This window comes from Lontra canadensis, unplaced genomic scaffold (genome assembly GCF_010015895.1).
Source record: "Lontra canadensis isolate GAN:19392208 unplaced genomic scaffold, GSC_riverotter_1.0 scaffold69, whole genome shotgun sequence".
Classification (NCBI taxonomy): domain Eukaryota; kingdom Metazoa; phylum Chordata; class Mammalia; order Carnivora; family Mustelidae; genus Lontra; species Lontra canadensis.
In genome coordinates, this window is record NW_022631063.1 from 3,841,020 (window position 1) to 3,857,596 (window position 16,577).

The window sequence follows — 16,577 nt, forward strand, 5'->3', positions numbered from 1 at the left end:
AAATGAACTCATGAAATCAAATAAGTATATTGGAGACCATCCAAAGTTTTTGTTTTGTTTCTCATATTAACTTTTAATACGCATAGGAAAAAAGGAGCTCATTTAATGCAAAGAGTTAATGTCTTTTTAAAATTATACATAAATGTTTTTCCATTCTGACTCCCTTGATAATCAACCCATTTCCTGAAGCACTAGATTGAATTATATTTATCTTGGCTGGAATTCAGTAGCTACAAGTGCATTAATTGGTGCTATTGGCTGGACACAGGCGTTTAACTGATTCCTCTTGTTACATTGGCAGCAACAAGTAAATATATTAAGTTACATGTTAAGAGAAATACCCTTATTCTAAAATTTCTAGCAATTAAATTTTAGAAAGCACAAAAAGTAAACACTGCACACTTCTATGACAATCCGCAGCAGCCGGTCAGGATGAAATGTGTATTTTATTGTTCAATATGTACTATATTTATAAACTTACTCTGAAAGACATTTCTATATTTTCACCTCCCCAGATTTCCATTTCTTCATCGTAAGTTCCAATATATTCAAAATATTCTTTTGATATGGAAAAAAGGCCTCCTGCAAAAGTGGGTGTTCTGAAAAATAATCCATTGTCAAACTTTGTTAAAAAAAAAAACTAAATAAGAAAAAAGAACTTACTTAAAGAGCTAACTGAAATAAATTCCCCCCAAAATTAAAGAGAGATCACAATTTCAAAGGTTTTACATAGATTAATAAAAACAAAAAATGCTATCTTCAGAGTCAAGTTTTGCAGGGGCACAGGGAAGTAGTTTAAATATCCTCTCCCAGCAGAATAAAATTATGAAGTGTCTTCTAACCAAGCCTTAAGATTCTGAAGTAATGATTATGAGGAAGACGAAAGACCTCACATACTTCTAATTCCGACTTGGTAATATCATGTGTAAGTAAGTATATATATATATACATAAATGACTTTTTTTATTCCCTACATAGAATGTGTGTGTTCTTTATTTTGTTAGTGTGAATGACCTTGGAGGCAAAAACTGTAAAAAGCAAAGAGTGAATACGTATTTAAATAACTGAACTGCATATACAAATTTGAGAGCAATCATCTTACTTAATTGGGTAGGTTTCATCTTTCCTTCTTTGCTTCTCATGATCAGGAAGTGATTCCCAGCCAAATGAAAGACTCCAATCAAAGTTTCCACGGTTGTGATTACTTCCATAAGGAGAAGGTTTGTTGAACTCAAACGTGTTTAGATCTATGGATGCAATATCCGGACTCACCACAGCCGTGTAGTTCTCAGCGATTCTGGCCAACAAAGGTTCTAACCAGCCATAGAAACACTCACCTGGAAGGAACACAATTCTAATCAAGCCAATGAAAACACTGAGGGTTTTCTATTTTGTTTTTTGAAGACAGTATAGAGAAACGAATAATAGTCAATTGTATTTTGAGCATTGAACATTGAGATTTCTTTTTTCTTTTTCTTTTTTTCTTTTTTAGATTTTTTATTTATTTGACAGAGAGAGATCACAAGTAGGCAGAGAGGCAGGCAGAGAGAAAGGGGGAAGCAGGCTCCCTGATGAGCAGAGATCCCGATGCGGGGCTCGATCCTGGGACCCTGAGACCATGATCTAAAAGGAAGGCTGAGGCTTAACCCACTGAGCCACCCAGGCACCCCGAGGAGATTTCTTAAAGGTTTCTGTGATGAGATGAGGGTAGAGTGAAAAAGGTAAAGCAAAATTCAGCATAGTTAGGAAAGTTTATTTATAGGAGATGATTTTTTTTTTTTTTTTTTAATCTTAGTGAGGAGGTAAAATGACACTGGAGTATTTAAGTTTCAGATCTGTGTTTCCCTCCGAAATGGGCTATGAGTCAAAAGTAACTATTTGGTGATTCACGCCACCTAACCCCGTAAGTGTTCTGATTTTCTTAAACTTGTCTCCCTAAGTAAGGTATAGTAATCAAAATCCTCATTTCTCTAACTGAGCCTTAGGAGAAAATAAGTCAAGGAGTCAAAATTATTTTGATTTTAGCAGTTGGAGAAGGACCATTCAAACCTGCCCCAGCCCTAATGGAAAGTGGGGGCAAAAGAATGCTATAAAAAAGTCTGGGCCCTGGTCGTGGGCCAGGCTCACTTAACACACAGAGTTCAGGAAAGTCAGTCCTACCTGGGTCTCCCCATTGGGAGAATTTGGCAGTTATTAGGAGGACCACTTGGTATCAAGGAGATACATCAGATCCATTTGCCTGAGAGGAAGAATGCCCAGTCTGACAGAATTGTAATTTTGGACCATAAGAGGCAATATTGGAGAATGAACCATTTCCTTTTTAAAACACCTCTCTTGGATCACCTTCAGACCTCTCTGTTCATTTAAGAGCCAGGTATTAAGAGAGTACTGGATTTGAGAGCTCTAAAGAGACTCAGCAAATCCAAAAGCCCCCTCTGTAAAAACTAGCATATAACAAAACCATTTGCCAGGTCAAACATAATCGAAGGGCTAGCCAACTCAATTCAAAACTAAATACTCATACAAAGAGCATAACCCACTAAAGTTACAGCTGGGGGACTAACTGACATTTTAGTAATTCCTAACATGCACTTTAAATATGGAATCTAAAAATGCTATATGCTATATATTTTATTTAAAATCATTGACACTGGAGAACAAAACCATTAAAAATAAAAGGGAAAGAAACAGTAGCAATAAATAAAAACTGATCATATTCATTAAAAAATGCCAGAAGAAGTTGGAAGGGGGTACCCCTAATATAGCACAAGAGAAGTGTGCAAATCTTTGAAAAAAGAACTAAAATACAGAAATTGAAAGTATCAGGACCAGAACAAAGTTTAAAGATAGAATTCGTTGCACTTAAAACTTTCATTCATTTTAAACTGTAAGAATCAAGAATAATAAGGAAAAACATTTTTTTTTTCTGACAGACTGTGCATCTGAAAAAAATGCCTAGGCAAGGATAACTTGCCCGGGAAGTTGGTCACTGAAGGATACTGGAGTTGAGGAGCCCAAAACACAGAGGCGGTAAGAACTCCATGCTAAGTTAAAGGAGGTCCCTACCCAGAGCTGTAATCTGCTTCAGACATCATTGCTATAATCACCAGTTGAAAACGATGTTAAAGAAAATACAATTAGTCATCTAAAGAAAAGTCTTCCTCACTTTTTAAACTATAAGGAAGCAGAGGGAAAATGTTACAACTATGTCTATACATACATACTTACAGTGAGCATCTAAAAATGTGAGCGTTTCAGCTGTTGCAACTGTTGCTCCTAGCAACCTTGCAGTGATCAGACCTTTTCTCTCTCTTTGTCTGACTATTTTTACTATTGAAAATTGTTTTATATATTCTTCTAGTTTATCATGTAAGTACTCTGTAAGAAAAAAATCAGGATTAATTCTTCCTAAGTTTATATTCATATATAACATATGAAAGCTAATAAACCACAGAGCAATGATATCTCTACATTCATCATCTCAACAGTTGCACACATTCTTCCATTAAGATGAAAATTGTATCTTTAGCTCTTTAATGAAAAAATAGCCATATACACAAATCTTAACTTCTGAACTACTATAACACAAAATGTTATAACACAGACTTATCCTGTACATGCAAAATCAATAAATATATTTGGGGGAAAGCAAAGACTTTAAATGGAGTAGACCCCAGGAGTTAAAAAGACCCCAGTTCATTTAGGGGTCTAAGAACATCAGTTAAGGGAGTGAGGGAAACTGAATTTGGCCAAAAACATTTGACACTTTTTAAAACTGGGATTTAAATCTGGAAATTTCAAGAAAAATGACAAGTATCAAAGGATTCTCTGATACTTAGTGATCAAAATAATTTAAAACCAAAACATTAAGGAAAATGGCAAATAGGAAAGTCCAAGGTTATAACAGTTGGAAATATTTTTTACAAAGAGTCAGCATAAAATTTTTTGAAAGCTCTGGAGTCCCCTGACACAAAATCTTTTTTTCCAGTAAAAATATGACAGAAGAAATGAGCATGTAAGTGAAGAATGAAGCTAAAACAAGCTAAATCTTATTAATGGGTATATAATTTAAGATATTCAACATTCCAATTTGGATAAGAGACATGAGAAGCAAGAGTTAAAACAGTAAGTAAAAGAAAACACATCAATCATGTTAGTCAGGTGTTGCTCATATCTTGAAACAACTTCATAAGTCTGCTTTTTCACCATTAAATTCATGATTCTTTGTTGAGTATATAATATAGTTCCTCAGGTAGCCTTCTTAGGCCCATACTGTAGCCTCAGAAAGATCTTGGAAAGCTGAGAACATCAATCAATGTCCTAGGGTAGGGGCACCTGGGTGGCTCAGTCTTTAACCATCTGCCTTCGGCTCAAGTCATGATCCCAGGGTCCTGAGATGGAGCCCGCATTGGGCTCCCTGCTCAGCGGGAACTGGCTTCTCTCTCTCCTACTCCCCCTGCTTGTGTTCCCTCTCTCCCTGTGTGTCTCTCTGTCAAATAAATACATTTTTAAAAAATTTTTAAAAAATGTCCTAGGGTAGATGCTTGCTTCTGCCAGATTTCAGAAGCATAAATGACAGATGACTTTATCTGTGATTATGTATGTTTTCTTCCTATTCAGTGGTACAGATAAATGAGTTGCTTATTCAAAGCCTAAACATTCATAAAGGAGGTGAGAGTCCAGGAACAACTTCTGTAGAAAATAAGTCTAAACACGGTTGCCACAGAGTAAGAGACTAAATTTTAACCATCTTCTAAGTACCTCAGAATTAATTCTCTGAAAGACAAGCAGGATTGTAATTTGTCTTAAAATATAAATCATGGATTTTCCTGTTTTAACCATAGACTTGACTTGTAAAATAGAAACTTATATAAAAACATTTCAAAGGCCTTAATGGAGATTGATTTTTTTTTAATGGAGTCACTACAGATTTCTTTAGTGAACTGTCCCAGTTTGATTTGTTAAGGCATTTTTTATTTACCCACAACTTCTGGACTTCCTATAAATTTTTACCTGCTCCTTAAATTTAATCCCCGTCCATAACCATCTTTTTGTGAGGTTAAGAGTGCAAAGCTGTGAAATCAGATCTCCTGGGTTTATCTATTTATAGCACCCATTACTTTTAGCTGCATGACTTTAGGTAAGTTATTTTATTTTACCTATACCTCAGTTTATCTCTAAGATGGGGATAATAACACCCTCACCAGGGATTGCTGGGAAGATAAAATGAAAGACTGCTATACAAATAAAGCATTTAAGACAGGGCTTACCACATGGTCTCTGCTCTGAAAATGCTGATTATTTTTTGTTTTACTATGGTTGGGACTTACCTATCTCTGTCACTTGATTATCCACATATTTTTGCTGCTTTTCCCTAAACCAACTGAAATCAGGGATTATCGTTTCTACCTCACACACTTCTTTAGACTAGGGACACATTTTCCACAGTGGGTACTCATCATTAGACCATTTATTCAATAAGACAAATTAATTACATTAGTATGCAAAGATATCCCTCATCAAGAAAACGGTTGCAAATTTATTATTAATTATAATAAAGAATTATAAAAAATATCCAGGCCCTTTGACTATGTAGTCTAACTTACCTAAAGACACAATTCAAATAGAGGAAAATAACATGAGCACAAGGATATTCATTTTACAGTATGATATATACTAACACTGTGGAGCAAGTAAAGGTGAATGGTTAAGAGAAATGCATCTAATCCATCATGGTCATCAAAAATAAAGTTCTGAAAGTGAACGAAATGGGCTAATAAGAATATTACATGAAAATGTCAGATTTCAAAATTGATTTCTTACATGGATATAATTAGATAAACATACGTTTATTTAGGCAGTGATTAAGAGAAATAGAAAAATTAAAATGAAATAGGAAGATTATGACTAGATATCACTTTTCTTTTTTTTTAATAATTTTATTTATTTGAGAGAGAGTGCATGCAAGAGAGAGCATGGGCCAGGAAAGGGACAGAAGGAGAAGCACGCTCCCCCTCAGGGCTGGATCCCAGGACCTTGGAATCGTGACCTGACCAAAGGCAGATGCTTAACTAACTGAGGCATCTAAAGTCCACACCTTTCTTTCTGATTTCTTTAAGTCTACTAATTTTATTTTATAATTAAATTTATAAATTAAATTTATATTTTTATAAAAAATATAAATTAAATTCATAATTAAATAACAGAAGTTGCTTTCGACTAAAGGCTTACTACAAGTAGCCTTATTGTGGCCCTAATTTCTCACTTCTTGAAAAATCAAACAAAATAAAAATCATTGGAGAAGAAAGCTCACAAAACCAAAGCAGGAATTTTTTAATTTTTTTTTTTTAATGACAAAACATATCAGAGACGTTCAGAACTTTAATCTCTTAAAACTCTATGAACTGCAGACCAAGTAGAAAGAATTGGAACAAATTCAGAACACCGTAGGCAGTAAAGAAATTCGTTGATTACAATTAAGTGGTGATATAACCTGGGTAAAAGGACTAGAATTCAAGTCAGAGATATGTATGTAGTGTTATCCATAAAGAGGAGACTTAAATTAAAAAACTTGCCCATTTGGTGACTAGGTTTCACATCCAGGTCAACAATCTCTGGTGATAAGCAATTTTAGTCCACCTAGACACTAATGTAACTTCAAAACATAATCTCAGTTCATTCATGTTATTTTGAAATTATAGAAATGTTGATTGAGGATTGTATGAAGAAGTAATTAAATAAATCAAGTTAATAATCTTACACTCTATTCACTTATTATCATTTCATAAGTCTGGATAAATCTTGTTATTGGTGACATGTCACTTAATAAGCAGTAACTTTTTCTTTTTTCATAGTACATAAAATAATGGTTTCTCTTAAAATAGACGTTGCTTTGGATTTGATGAAAGAGTATTACTATTCCCGTTTTATAGATGAGGAAATAGCTAGTTAGAATTGGAGTTGGAATTTGACCTTCAAGAATTTGGATCCAAACCCAGCTCATTCAGGAATAAATTTTGTGACCATTGAAATAATCTGTATCTGATTGGTATTTAAAATACTTGTAATGTTTGAAAATTTAGCAACTTAGGGTATTTGATTAGCTTTGTGATTCCAATTGAAAATGTATAATTTAGTAACTGACAATTGACTTATAATTTTAAGTATAAATGCATTAAAGAATTTAGCTAACTTTGTAAACAATATTGGAATATTTAGCAGCCAAAATAAAACAGAATGTAGTGACTCTTTAATGATTTTTATCTACTCATTTATATTACTAATTAATGTATTATTTATATTAACTCATCTTATCTTCAAAACAACCCCAGGACTTACGCATTACTTATGTATTTCATCACTCCTAAGCTGAGCAATTGGATACTTCTTATAGTCAATGGCATCTTTGCTTAATTGGCTGTGTTTTTTATTCAAGTGGTAAACAAACTAATGATGTATTATACGATAAATTTGATGAAATATGGCATTTTCCCCATTTTAAAGAAAAAGAAACTAAGGCATAGAGGGATTAAGTAATTTGCCCAAATTACAAAGCTGATTAGGACCAGAGCTGGGATTCAAGCCAAGGCGGCCTGAGTCAAGGCTCAAGTTTGTGTTCTTAACCACTACGCCTTACAATAGAAGTCTTACACTGAGGACTACAAAGTTATGGATCATGGTACTTCATACATTTCTGAACTCTAAAATATTTAAATATGGACACCCTTAGATTCTACTTTCATCCATCATACCTACCATTCAGGGTATTATACTCAAGTTCTGAGGTGGCATACAGAGAGTACAATATAATAAAATAAGACTTTGGAAAGCATCACATGGATTTACTTGGGAAACAATCTAATTTGCATGTGCTTTCTTACCATCTACACTAGCATCATCCACCAAAATGATTTCCTTCAGCAGTATGGCAGGGGAAGAATAAAGCACACTGTGGACAGTTCTAAGCAGCGTGGACCAGGCTTCATTATGAAAAACTATTATGACACTGGTGGTAGGCAGGGGAGGACAGCGCTTAAATTTTTGTTCAATACATCTAGAAGAAGTCAAAGAAGTAGAAAAACAATTATGAATTTTATTACTTTATTTCACAGCTATGTCATTACTAATATCATCATTATTTAGCCTTTATCAGCATAGAAACAATAGTGGATAAATTTTTTCTATGTAAGTTCATCTTAATGTTATGTGAATATAAATAGATCACAACAAATTTTTCTACACAGAGATCATATCCACTGATACAGACAACATGTCAAAAATTAAAATATGCTATTGTAAGTTTTCTCAACAAGATAATTCTAAAACACAAATAGTATTTTATAAAAAAGTAAAATAACCTACAAGTGAGACAACCTGTAAAAATAGCAAATACTTGTAATTGCTCAAATAAAAACTAAGTTTTTCTCCTTCATTGTAGAAATCATTTTTCTCATTACTTGCAATTTTTTAAACAGTGCAACTTTATTAAATGAATATATATCTTTGCAGAGATTCTTGTTTTCCTAAGTATGTAATAATTTTCAAGTTTTTAAAATCAATTTAATCTATTTTTTTCCCAAAAGGGGAAAAAAATGGCTTCCCATATAATCTATGTTCATGATTCAGCAAGACTTATTAAATTGGTACCATATGCCATGCTGTGTTAAAGATTTTGCTCCAATAATCTGATCGATCCATAGTTTACTTAAGACCTGGCATCTTAAAATACTAAACTTAAGAATTTTAAATAAAAATCCCAAGTCCATGTTAAAAATCCTGTGATCCTGTTGTCTTATGAAACATTGATAGGCACAAGGAGAGCAATCATGAATAGTTTTTGACTGATTAATGGTATTACCCCCATTAGTTAAACACATTAGTTACAAACTGATCTTGAATTCATTTTTATAATAACCTCTTCCTCAAAGAAAATAATCTTCATATGAAGCCACTAGGTGTGGATGGCTCTGTATGGTCTCCAGCCTTTGAGACTGAAGCTGACCACAGTCCCTCACCTAGAGTTGGAAGTGAGATCAAAAGATTTAACATACAGCAGAGGGCTTCAGACCACTATAAAACCAAACAAAGTGACCCTGGGACACAAAAGATGTGTGGTCTATGGTAAAGATAAATAAAATAACTATCTTTAAGTTCACTTAAAAATCATAAATGGTTGTACAATTTTAGACAACAGAGTATAAAATCCTCCCGCACAGTCAAAAGGTACAACAAATAGAGTGTGTGAACAATCCAACGGTGCTGTTGAAGCCCAAAGATAAGGACGTAAATCATTCACTTATGGAGATAGGAGCCTAACGCACTTCAAATGCTCTGTGAGGGTCAATGGAGAAACCAGAACTCCCATTATGATACCAGAGGCCTGGGAAAACCACCCTGAGAGAGATATCCTATAAACTCTCATGAATCACTCTCCCAGCCATACCTCAATATGAATGTGTTTCAGATCCTTTTCTGAGAAGAGGTCTTTAAGGTGGAATATTTGTAGTGATAAAAAAAGGAGTTAGATTGAAGATAAAGTTATTAACAGAGTATGTCAACACTGCTGAGTAAGAAAAGGAGAGGAAGGTTGTAAGTGAAAGTGATTTTGCTCTCTCATGCTTTCATGATTTCAAATAAATATGCATAGTCAGAAGCAAATAACCACATTCATCCTCACTGACAGATGAAAGCAAATGACTTATTTTAGATTGCATTTTGGATAAACTCAATTAGAAATAAAGTCCAAACACAAACTACCTACTCATAATTACTCTTGACTCACAATTACACAGAAACAAATGACTAAATATAAGCTTGTATTTTTAGGACATAAAGGTTTACAAACCAATATAAAGTAAAAGTAAAAATTATTAAAAACTCCATGCTATTTTCCTTAAAAAAAAAAAAACAAACCCTTATGACTTAATTGTCTTATAAGCATTTTGGGAAGGGAGTTTCGGGATTAAAAAAGAAATTCCCCTATATTTACTTGTCATATGACTAATTAATATACTAATTGAGAATTACAAAAAGGCTTTGAAATTTTAAATATAAAACCTCACAAAAATTCACATAAAATATGATCACTTTACTCTTACAAGGCTTCCCCTCTGTTTAAGCTAGGATTTATCTGCTTAACTGATAACTACTAATATCAAGTAAAGGTGTCATGTTATACCATTAATGCAAGTGATAACAAAATTTCACAGTATGATTTCATAAACCCCAATTACTCCAAAACAATAAAAAAAAGCATGTTAAACTTATGCTTTAGACATTTTTTCACATGTCATTTAAAGTAGTGAAATCAAGTAACTTGCCAAACTGACTGCATATTCCCAGTCAAACCATTTGGAAAATTTGGGATATAGATGGGTGCTTAAATTATCAATTACAAGAACATCTGCCTTGGGGAGACCTTGGATCTATACTTTTAATGAGCATGGAAAAGAGCAGCAATTCTTCAGAAAATGTGTTCCTTACTCATATAGGTTAAATTTAAAGTAAGAAAGTTTTAAATCTTCACCAATTCTTCACAGTTTTAGGTATCCAGTTTCTACCCAAAAAAGGTTGTTTTGAGTGCTTAGTTGTTTTTCACTTAAAATGATTTCATTAATTAATATTATCGTAGCTCCTCATGCTTTATCGGAGGGGGGGAAAACTTATCTTGAGCTGACATTGTCACATCAAAGAATAAAAATTGTGCTCCTTAATTTGTGATGTGGATTGCTTTTCATTAAGACCTCTCCCCAAATCAGTCAAATGCAATACTGCATTTTAACTATTAACATAAGAAAGAAACTATTCTGTGCCTTGTTATAAAGGCAGAATATTTTATAGTTATTCATTGTTTCTTCACACATTGATTTAAAAATGATGAGCAACTTAACTTTGAATGACACAGGTTAGAATAGAGAGACAGAAGTATAAAGTACACAACTTCAATATTGAGGTATTCATAGTGAGAATGAGAGGGTCTCTCACCAGGTATTCATGATCATAAATCTAGAAAATATGAGTGAAGTCGTAGACTTAAGTCTATAAAAGTTCTTTTCTTCAGGTTCACTTCCAAATATAATTCTACCATAAGCAGAAAGCAAATATGCGGGCATCACTTGAAGTTTGTCTACCTTACACTTTCAACAAATCAACAGGTGATTTGAAAGTGGTAGAATTTATCTTAGCCTATTTGAATTCAAATAGAGCATTTGAACACTACGTCAAACATAAGTAAGGAGAGCACAGTAGGATCTGGACGGAAACCATAGTAAAAATACTGTGTACTTGAGATAACATGGAAGTAGTGTTGGCCTCTCAGAAGCTAAAGGGAGACAATTCTATACAAAAGATACTCAAAAAAACACTAGAGGAAAAAAAATCATAATTGCGCAATTTAACAATATTGTTCCTTAAAAGAAAGGTTACAAAATGTTACACGGCATTGTGAAATACAATTACAATATTGAAAGTAGCCACAAAGTCTGTGACTTACTTCATATAATATTCTTATCTAATAGCTCCAAAGTCTTGGCATTTTTTTAAACATTTCTATTTATTTCATAACAATACACAGAGGAACAGAAACAGCTCCTCTGCCTCCCACATTTCCTGTAAAATTGCCTCCTATTCCCTACTAAATAGATTAGAAAAGTAAAGCATTTAAGAATAGAGGATTTCTATGCGGCTCTACAGAAATCAGATCTAAAATTTAGTTTTCCAGTTTGTAAGGTAACAAATTCCCACATCTACAGTGCCTCATCGAGCATAGGTATGGACAACCTCAATAATAAGGAAAAGCATAATTAGACAAATTAAACAGCAATTGCTGATATTTTGCCTCGGCGTGGCTGAAAAACAAGCACATTCCTTAGTTAATCCCCCTCCCCTGAAACCACAATTTTAAACAGTAAACAAAAAATATTCTTCAACATACTCAGGAGGTCGAGTGTCTGGTCCAAGATCTCGGTGTAGAGAAATCCTGTCACTTGCAAAAGCATTAAAACAGTGTTTTACTTCTCCACGTTCTTTTTCCTTCTGTTCTTCAACACTTAAATTGGTTGTCTTGAACGCTTTACCAGAAGCACCAGGTGCATTGGAATCCTGAGGTGGGCGGTCAAGAACCGGTTTCAATTCTGCTGCTGTGTAATATCCTTGCAAACAGGGTCTCTCACCAGCATCCATGTTCTGCCTGACAGGTGCTCCTATTTGCATTTTTGGCATTGCATCTTTAATATTGTTTACAGCTTCTAACATTAAATCAAACACCTTGTTTTTGTTTATATTTCTTTCCATCCTTGATTCCTCTTTGGAATATTGAACACTTACTTCTCTTTGCATTAAAATCAAAAATATTATAAAGAAAAAAATTACTGCACCAAGCTTCCAGAATTTTTTATGGTAATGTCTTTTAAGATGGAATTTTACTAGTCGTTTTACGTGAGCCATTCTGACATTAAAAGTTTGCCACTTGACAAGTAACAGTTATAGTTTCTTCTGTAACTTATATTTTTTATCATAGATTTGCTGGCAAGAAGATTTCATTAAAGGGTAATACCTATAAACAGAAATGATAAACGGCATTAGCAGCTATTCATTCCTATAGGCATAGCTCAATTCATTCATTCAACCAACAACTAAACATAAGCTATAAACAATGTATTCTTACGGTTAACAAAAATACAAAGATATCTTGCCCTCAAGAAAATTACATTTTTGGAAGAACACATTGCTATAATTAGCTATAATCTACTGACTTTATAAAATATTAGGGATTTCTCTCCAGTTTAAAAAAAAAAAACAAACCTTGTAAACTGTGGTTAATATCTATTATGTGATAGGCACACAATTATTTTTATAAACAAATTTAGAGTATTTTTAAAAAGGTATCTTAACTCAATGACCAAGGGGCCAAAGGACTTCACTGAATTGATTATAAAGAAAGCGGGAAATCCATAAGAAAGCAAAAGTATATAGGTAGTGTTAGGCATACATCTAAAATAGTGGCTCTTATTTTATGGAATTTGCCCTCAACTTATGAACCTCTACTCCAAATGAATCAGTTAAGATTACAAAGCAACTTCAAAAACTCATAAACAGGCATGTTCTCAAATTTGTTCACCTGATAATACTTGTGAATCCTGACAGAACCAATAAAGACTAGAAAATTAAAAGCATCTATCTCATTGTTATTCCACAGCTATTTTCAACAGCTCACAAAAATACAAAATCTAACAGCAAAAAGAAGATGGCATTAAGCTATACTTGAAATGACTCTAAAGAGGCAACAGAGATTTGCCTTATTTTGAGTTACAAAAGCAGTATCTGGTTTAATAAAATACTGCTTGCAGTTGACCCTAAGAACAGAGCAACATGTTTATTAAACTCTAATATGGGCCACCAGAAATGAAAGAAAGAAAAAGAAAAAAGAGAACATTGATGACAGCCTGAGTCACAGATAAAGCTGATTTTCTTTACAATGATCTTTAAAAAAAAGGTATATGGAAGGGTTTCAGTATATAATTACATACTATGCACCATTACACTCAATCAAATTTGCAGGGCAAAGGGGAAGGAAAACGACTTTTTCCCTAAATCCTAAATATATTTTAGGTATTTTAAGTCAAATTTAATTTAAATAAGTGAAAACTACATTTGACACTTCATTCAATTTCCACAGATATTGCTAAATTAAAATTAAAAAGCCAATTTTTATGATGGATTCTCTGGCCTTTAGTAAGACATTTTAAGCTAAGTAAATAAAATAGGCAGAACTTAGTTCTATACACTGCTTCTATTTGGAAACATACATGTATGTATGTATGTATGTATAGAATAGATATTTTGGCTTCAAAAGATAATTATAATGTATATTGCTCATAAAAATGAGATTTTAACATTTCTGAGTTTCTGTTGCTTTAGGAGACTCATGTAAGAATTAAAATGACCTGGTAAGCTTTTTACATTACTTGAAGACATAATATAAATCGTTTCAGAACCACACAATTGTTGCTGTGTAATTTCTTATGTAGCAAATGTTGTGCTAGGCTCTGGCTACCAAATTAAAGATAGTTCTTACTCTCAAGGAGCAGAGATTAGTATGAAATATGGCATGTCAACATGCAACCACAAAACAGTGTGACATGTGCTAAGATGGAAGACTATGAAAGCAATATGGGAGGTAAACAGAAATGTTAGGGAATTTTTGCCAAACATAACACTGGTGAGCAGTATCCTAAAAGATAAGCAATTTTTAGGCAGAAGGACAAGAGAGAAGAGAGAGAGTGACTGAGGCAAAGACATAAAAAGCAAGACAAGACATGGGCAGTTCAAGTGGAAGACACAGAGAGGAAATAGCAGGAGGGGACACTGGGACGTCACTTAAAAACCAGCACACAAAGTGAGACTGGAATCCACCAATTTTATTCTGAGTGGAAGGAAATGGATGATTTTAAGGAAGACTCATAACCATATTTATGTTTTAGATAAGTCAGTTTCCTCAGCACTGGTAAAGGCGATGAATACCAAAGAAATGAGGAAGGTAGAAAGGATGGAGAGGACTAATCAGGAGCCCAGGAAGTAGAATCAAATAGAAGTTGGTGAGAGAAAGCAAAGAATGGAAGGTGGATGGCTGACGTGATGACATTAACAGAGGCAGAGAATACAGGAAGAAGGGTAGACTTGGGGGTGGGAATTCGATAATCGGTTCTGTTTGGGAGACAAATATGAGATGCTGATAGGCATTCCAAGGTGAGTTCTCATGAGCAAAAAGATATACAGGACTGAAAATCAGAGAAAAACTCTGTGCTAGAGATGAAAATGTGGGAGTCAGTCTTGGGGTATAGAAGAGTTCACCTACAGTATATACAGTAAAGAGGCCAGAGAAATAGCTACATTTAAGGGGTAGGTGGGAGAAGGATAAACTGGAAAGAAAGAGCAAGGGGATTATAAAAACAAAATAGAGGACAGTCAAGGGAAAACAGGTTAATAGATAAAGTATCCATGTCAAGTGGATATAGACTCTACAACTTGCAGTTAACCCTTTAGAGATGTTAATTCTTTTGACAGTTGGTTCATCCTTAAAAGTAAACTGCACTAGACCTAGTCCAATGGGCTTTAGTGCAACACCAGGAATGAACATTGGCAGAGAATCCACTAGACTTGTTACAGTCTTGCCTCCAAGATCTAGGGCTTAGGACCTAGGGTGCATTCAGACTAATGGGGCAACAACCTGTTCTAAGAGATTCTAGGAAGATAAGAACAGGCAAAAGTTGAAGCTTCATAGGATAATTGTCACCTATGAATTACTACGTGATCACCTTTAAACACAGTTTGATAAATAGATATAAATCAGCCTATGTTCACCCTCCCTCCTATCCCTGAGTCAATGCCAAAAATCCCCTTCTGCAGTGCTGCTAGTGATGCTAGATCTCCTGAGCAACCAGATGTAAACTAGATCAGGAATTAGACAAGGAATGAGCTGTTCTCCCTAGGATGTTTCAACAACACATAAACCAGGAAAGGGTGCAGAGAAAGTATAGAGTAAAGGGAGATGACAGAACTATATACTTCTGTAACAGTGATGGTTTTCCCAAAACATATGGCAGAAATCGTATTCGTGGGTAGGGTGGGGAATGAGAAAGAAGGATGGAGTTAATGAGGTAGTTGGAAGAAAGTTCTTTTTTAGGAATAAATTATAAACTAGAGAAGTTCTTTACCAATAGGGCAAATAATCCTATCATTGTGTGTGTTTGTCTATCTAAGGAAGTCACTCAATTAGTCTTATTTAGGATGCATCCAATGAGGGAGTCAAGAAAAGCTCATGAAGGACACAAACAGTGTCTCCCTTTTTCATGGTTGTTTCTCTGGTACTTACCAGAATGTTGGTGACACAGTGAATACCCAGTATAGGTTTGACTAGAAAAGGAAGAAGGAGGACCAGGTTCATATATTATTAGAAATAATAAAACAATAACTCATTTTTGTTAAATGTTGATTAGGTCCCTGATACCTTAACATTACACAGGTTCTCACTTAGTCCTCCAACAATCTTGTGAAGTCATTCCCATTTTACTGACAAACGCGAAGAGTCAAACAGATTAAGGGGCCTGGCCAATGCCATTCTTTTAAGTGGAACGGTAGCATTCTCCCAGCTGTGTTCAAATTTGATCTAAATTACTAAGCTTTTAACTGAAGTTATCTGAAATAAGACCTTTAAGGGTCAAAAATTGGTACTCTAGGGACTCCTAGGTGGCTCAGTCAGTGAGGGAGCTGACTTTTGATTTCGGCTCAGGTTGTGATCTTGGGGTCTTGGGATAGAGGCCTGAGTCAGGCTCTGCACTCAGTGGGAAGCATGCTTGAGGATTCTCTCTCCCCCTCTCTCTCTGCCCCAACCCTGCTCACATGCTCTCTCTCTAAAATAAATAAATCTCAAAAAATTTTTGATACTCTAAATGTAAGGACATAAGGGAAAAACCTAAGGAAAGAACTACAAAGAGCTTCATATCAGGTAAGGTTTTCTGGACAAATGAGTTAAAAAGGGGGGGGGAGGACTGTTTCCAGAGCATATTTTTAGAAATAAA

General features: G+C 34.3%; 1 protein-coding gene across 2 annotated transcripts in view; it reads right to left on the reverse strand.

Annotated features, from left to right (window-relative positions):
* Window positions 1–16,577, reverse strand: part of GALNT3 (polypeptide N-acetylgalactosaminyltransferase 3) — a 45,109-nt gene that overhangs the window by 10,894 nt on the left and 17,638 nt on the right. Inside the window, exons 2-7 of one of the 2 annotated variants that reach the window (XM_032880349.1) lie at window positions 15,872–15,912; window positions 11,933–12,553; window positions 7,881–8,053; window positions 3,229–3,378; window positions 1,103–1,337; window positions 482–599 (exon numbers count right to left, since the gene is read on the reverse strand). In XM_032880349.1, the coding sequence (XP_032736240.1) occupies window positions 482–599; window positions 1,103–1,337; window positions 3,229–3,378; window positions 7,881–8,053; window positions 11,933–12,444 (1,188 nt within the window). In that variant the 5' untranslated portion in view covers window positions 12,445–12,553; window positions 15,872–15,912. The remainder of the gene's footprint in view (window positions 1–481; window positions 600–1,102; window positions 1,338–3,228; window positions 3,379–7,880; window positions 8,054–11,932; window positions 12,554–15,871; window positions 15,913–16,577) is intronic. The other variant, XM_032880348.1, reaches the window with a different exon arrangement.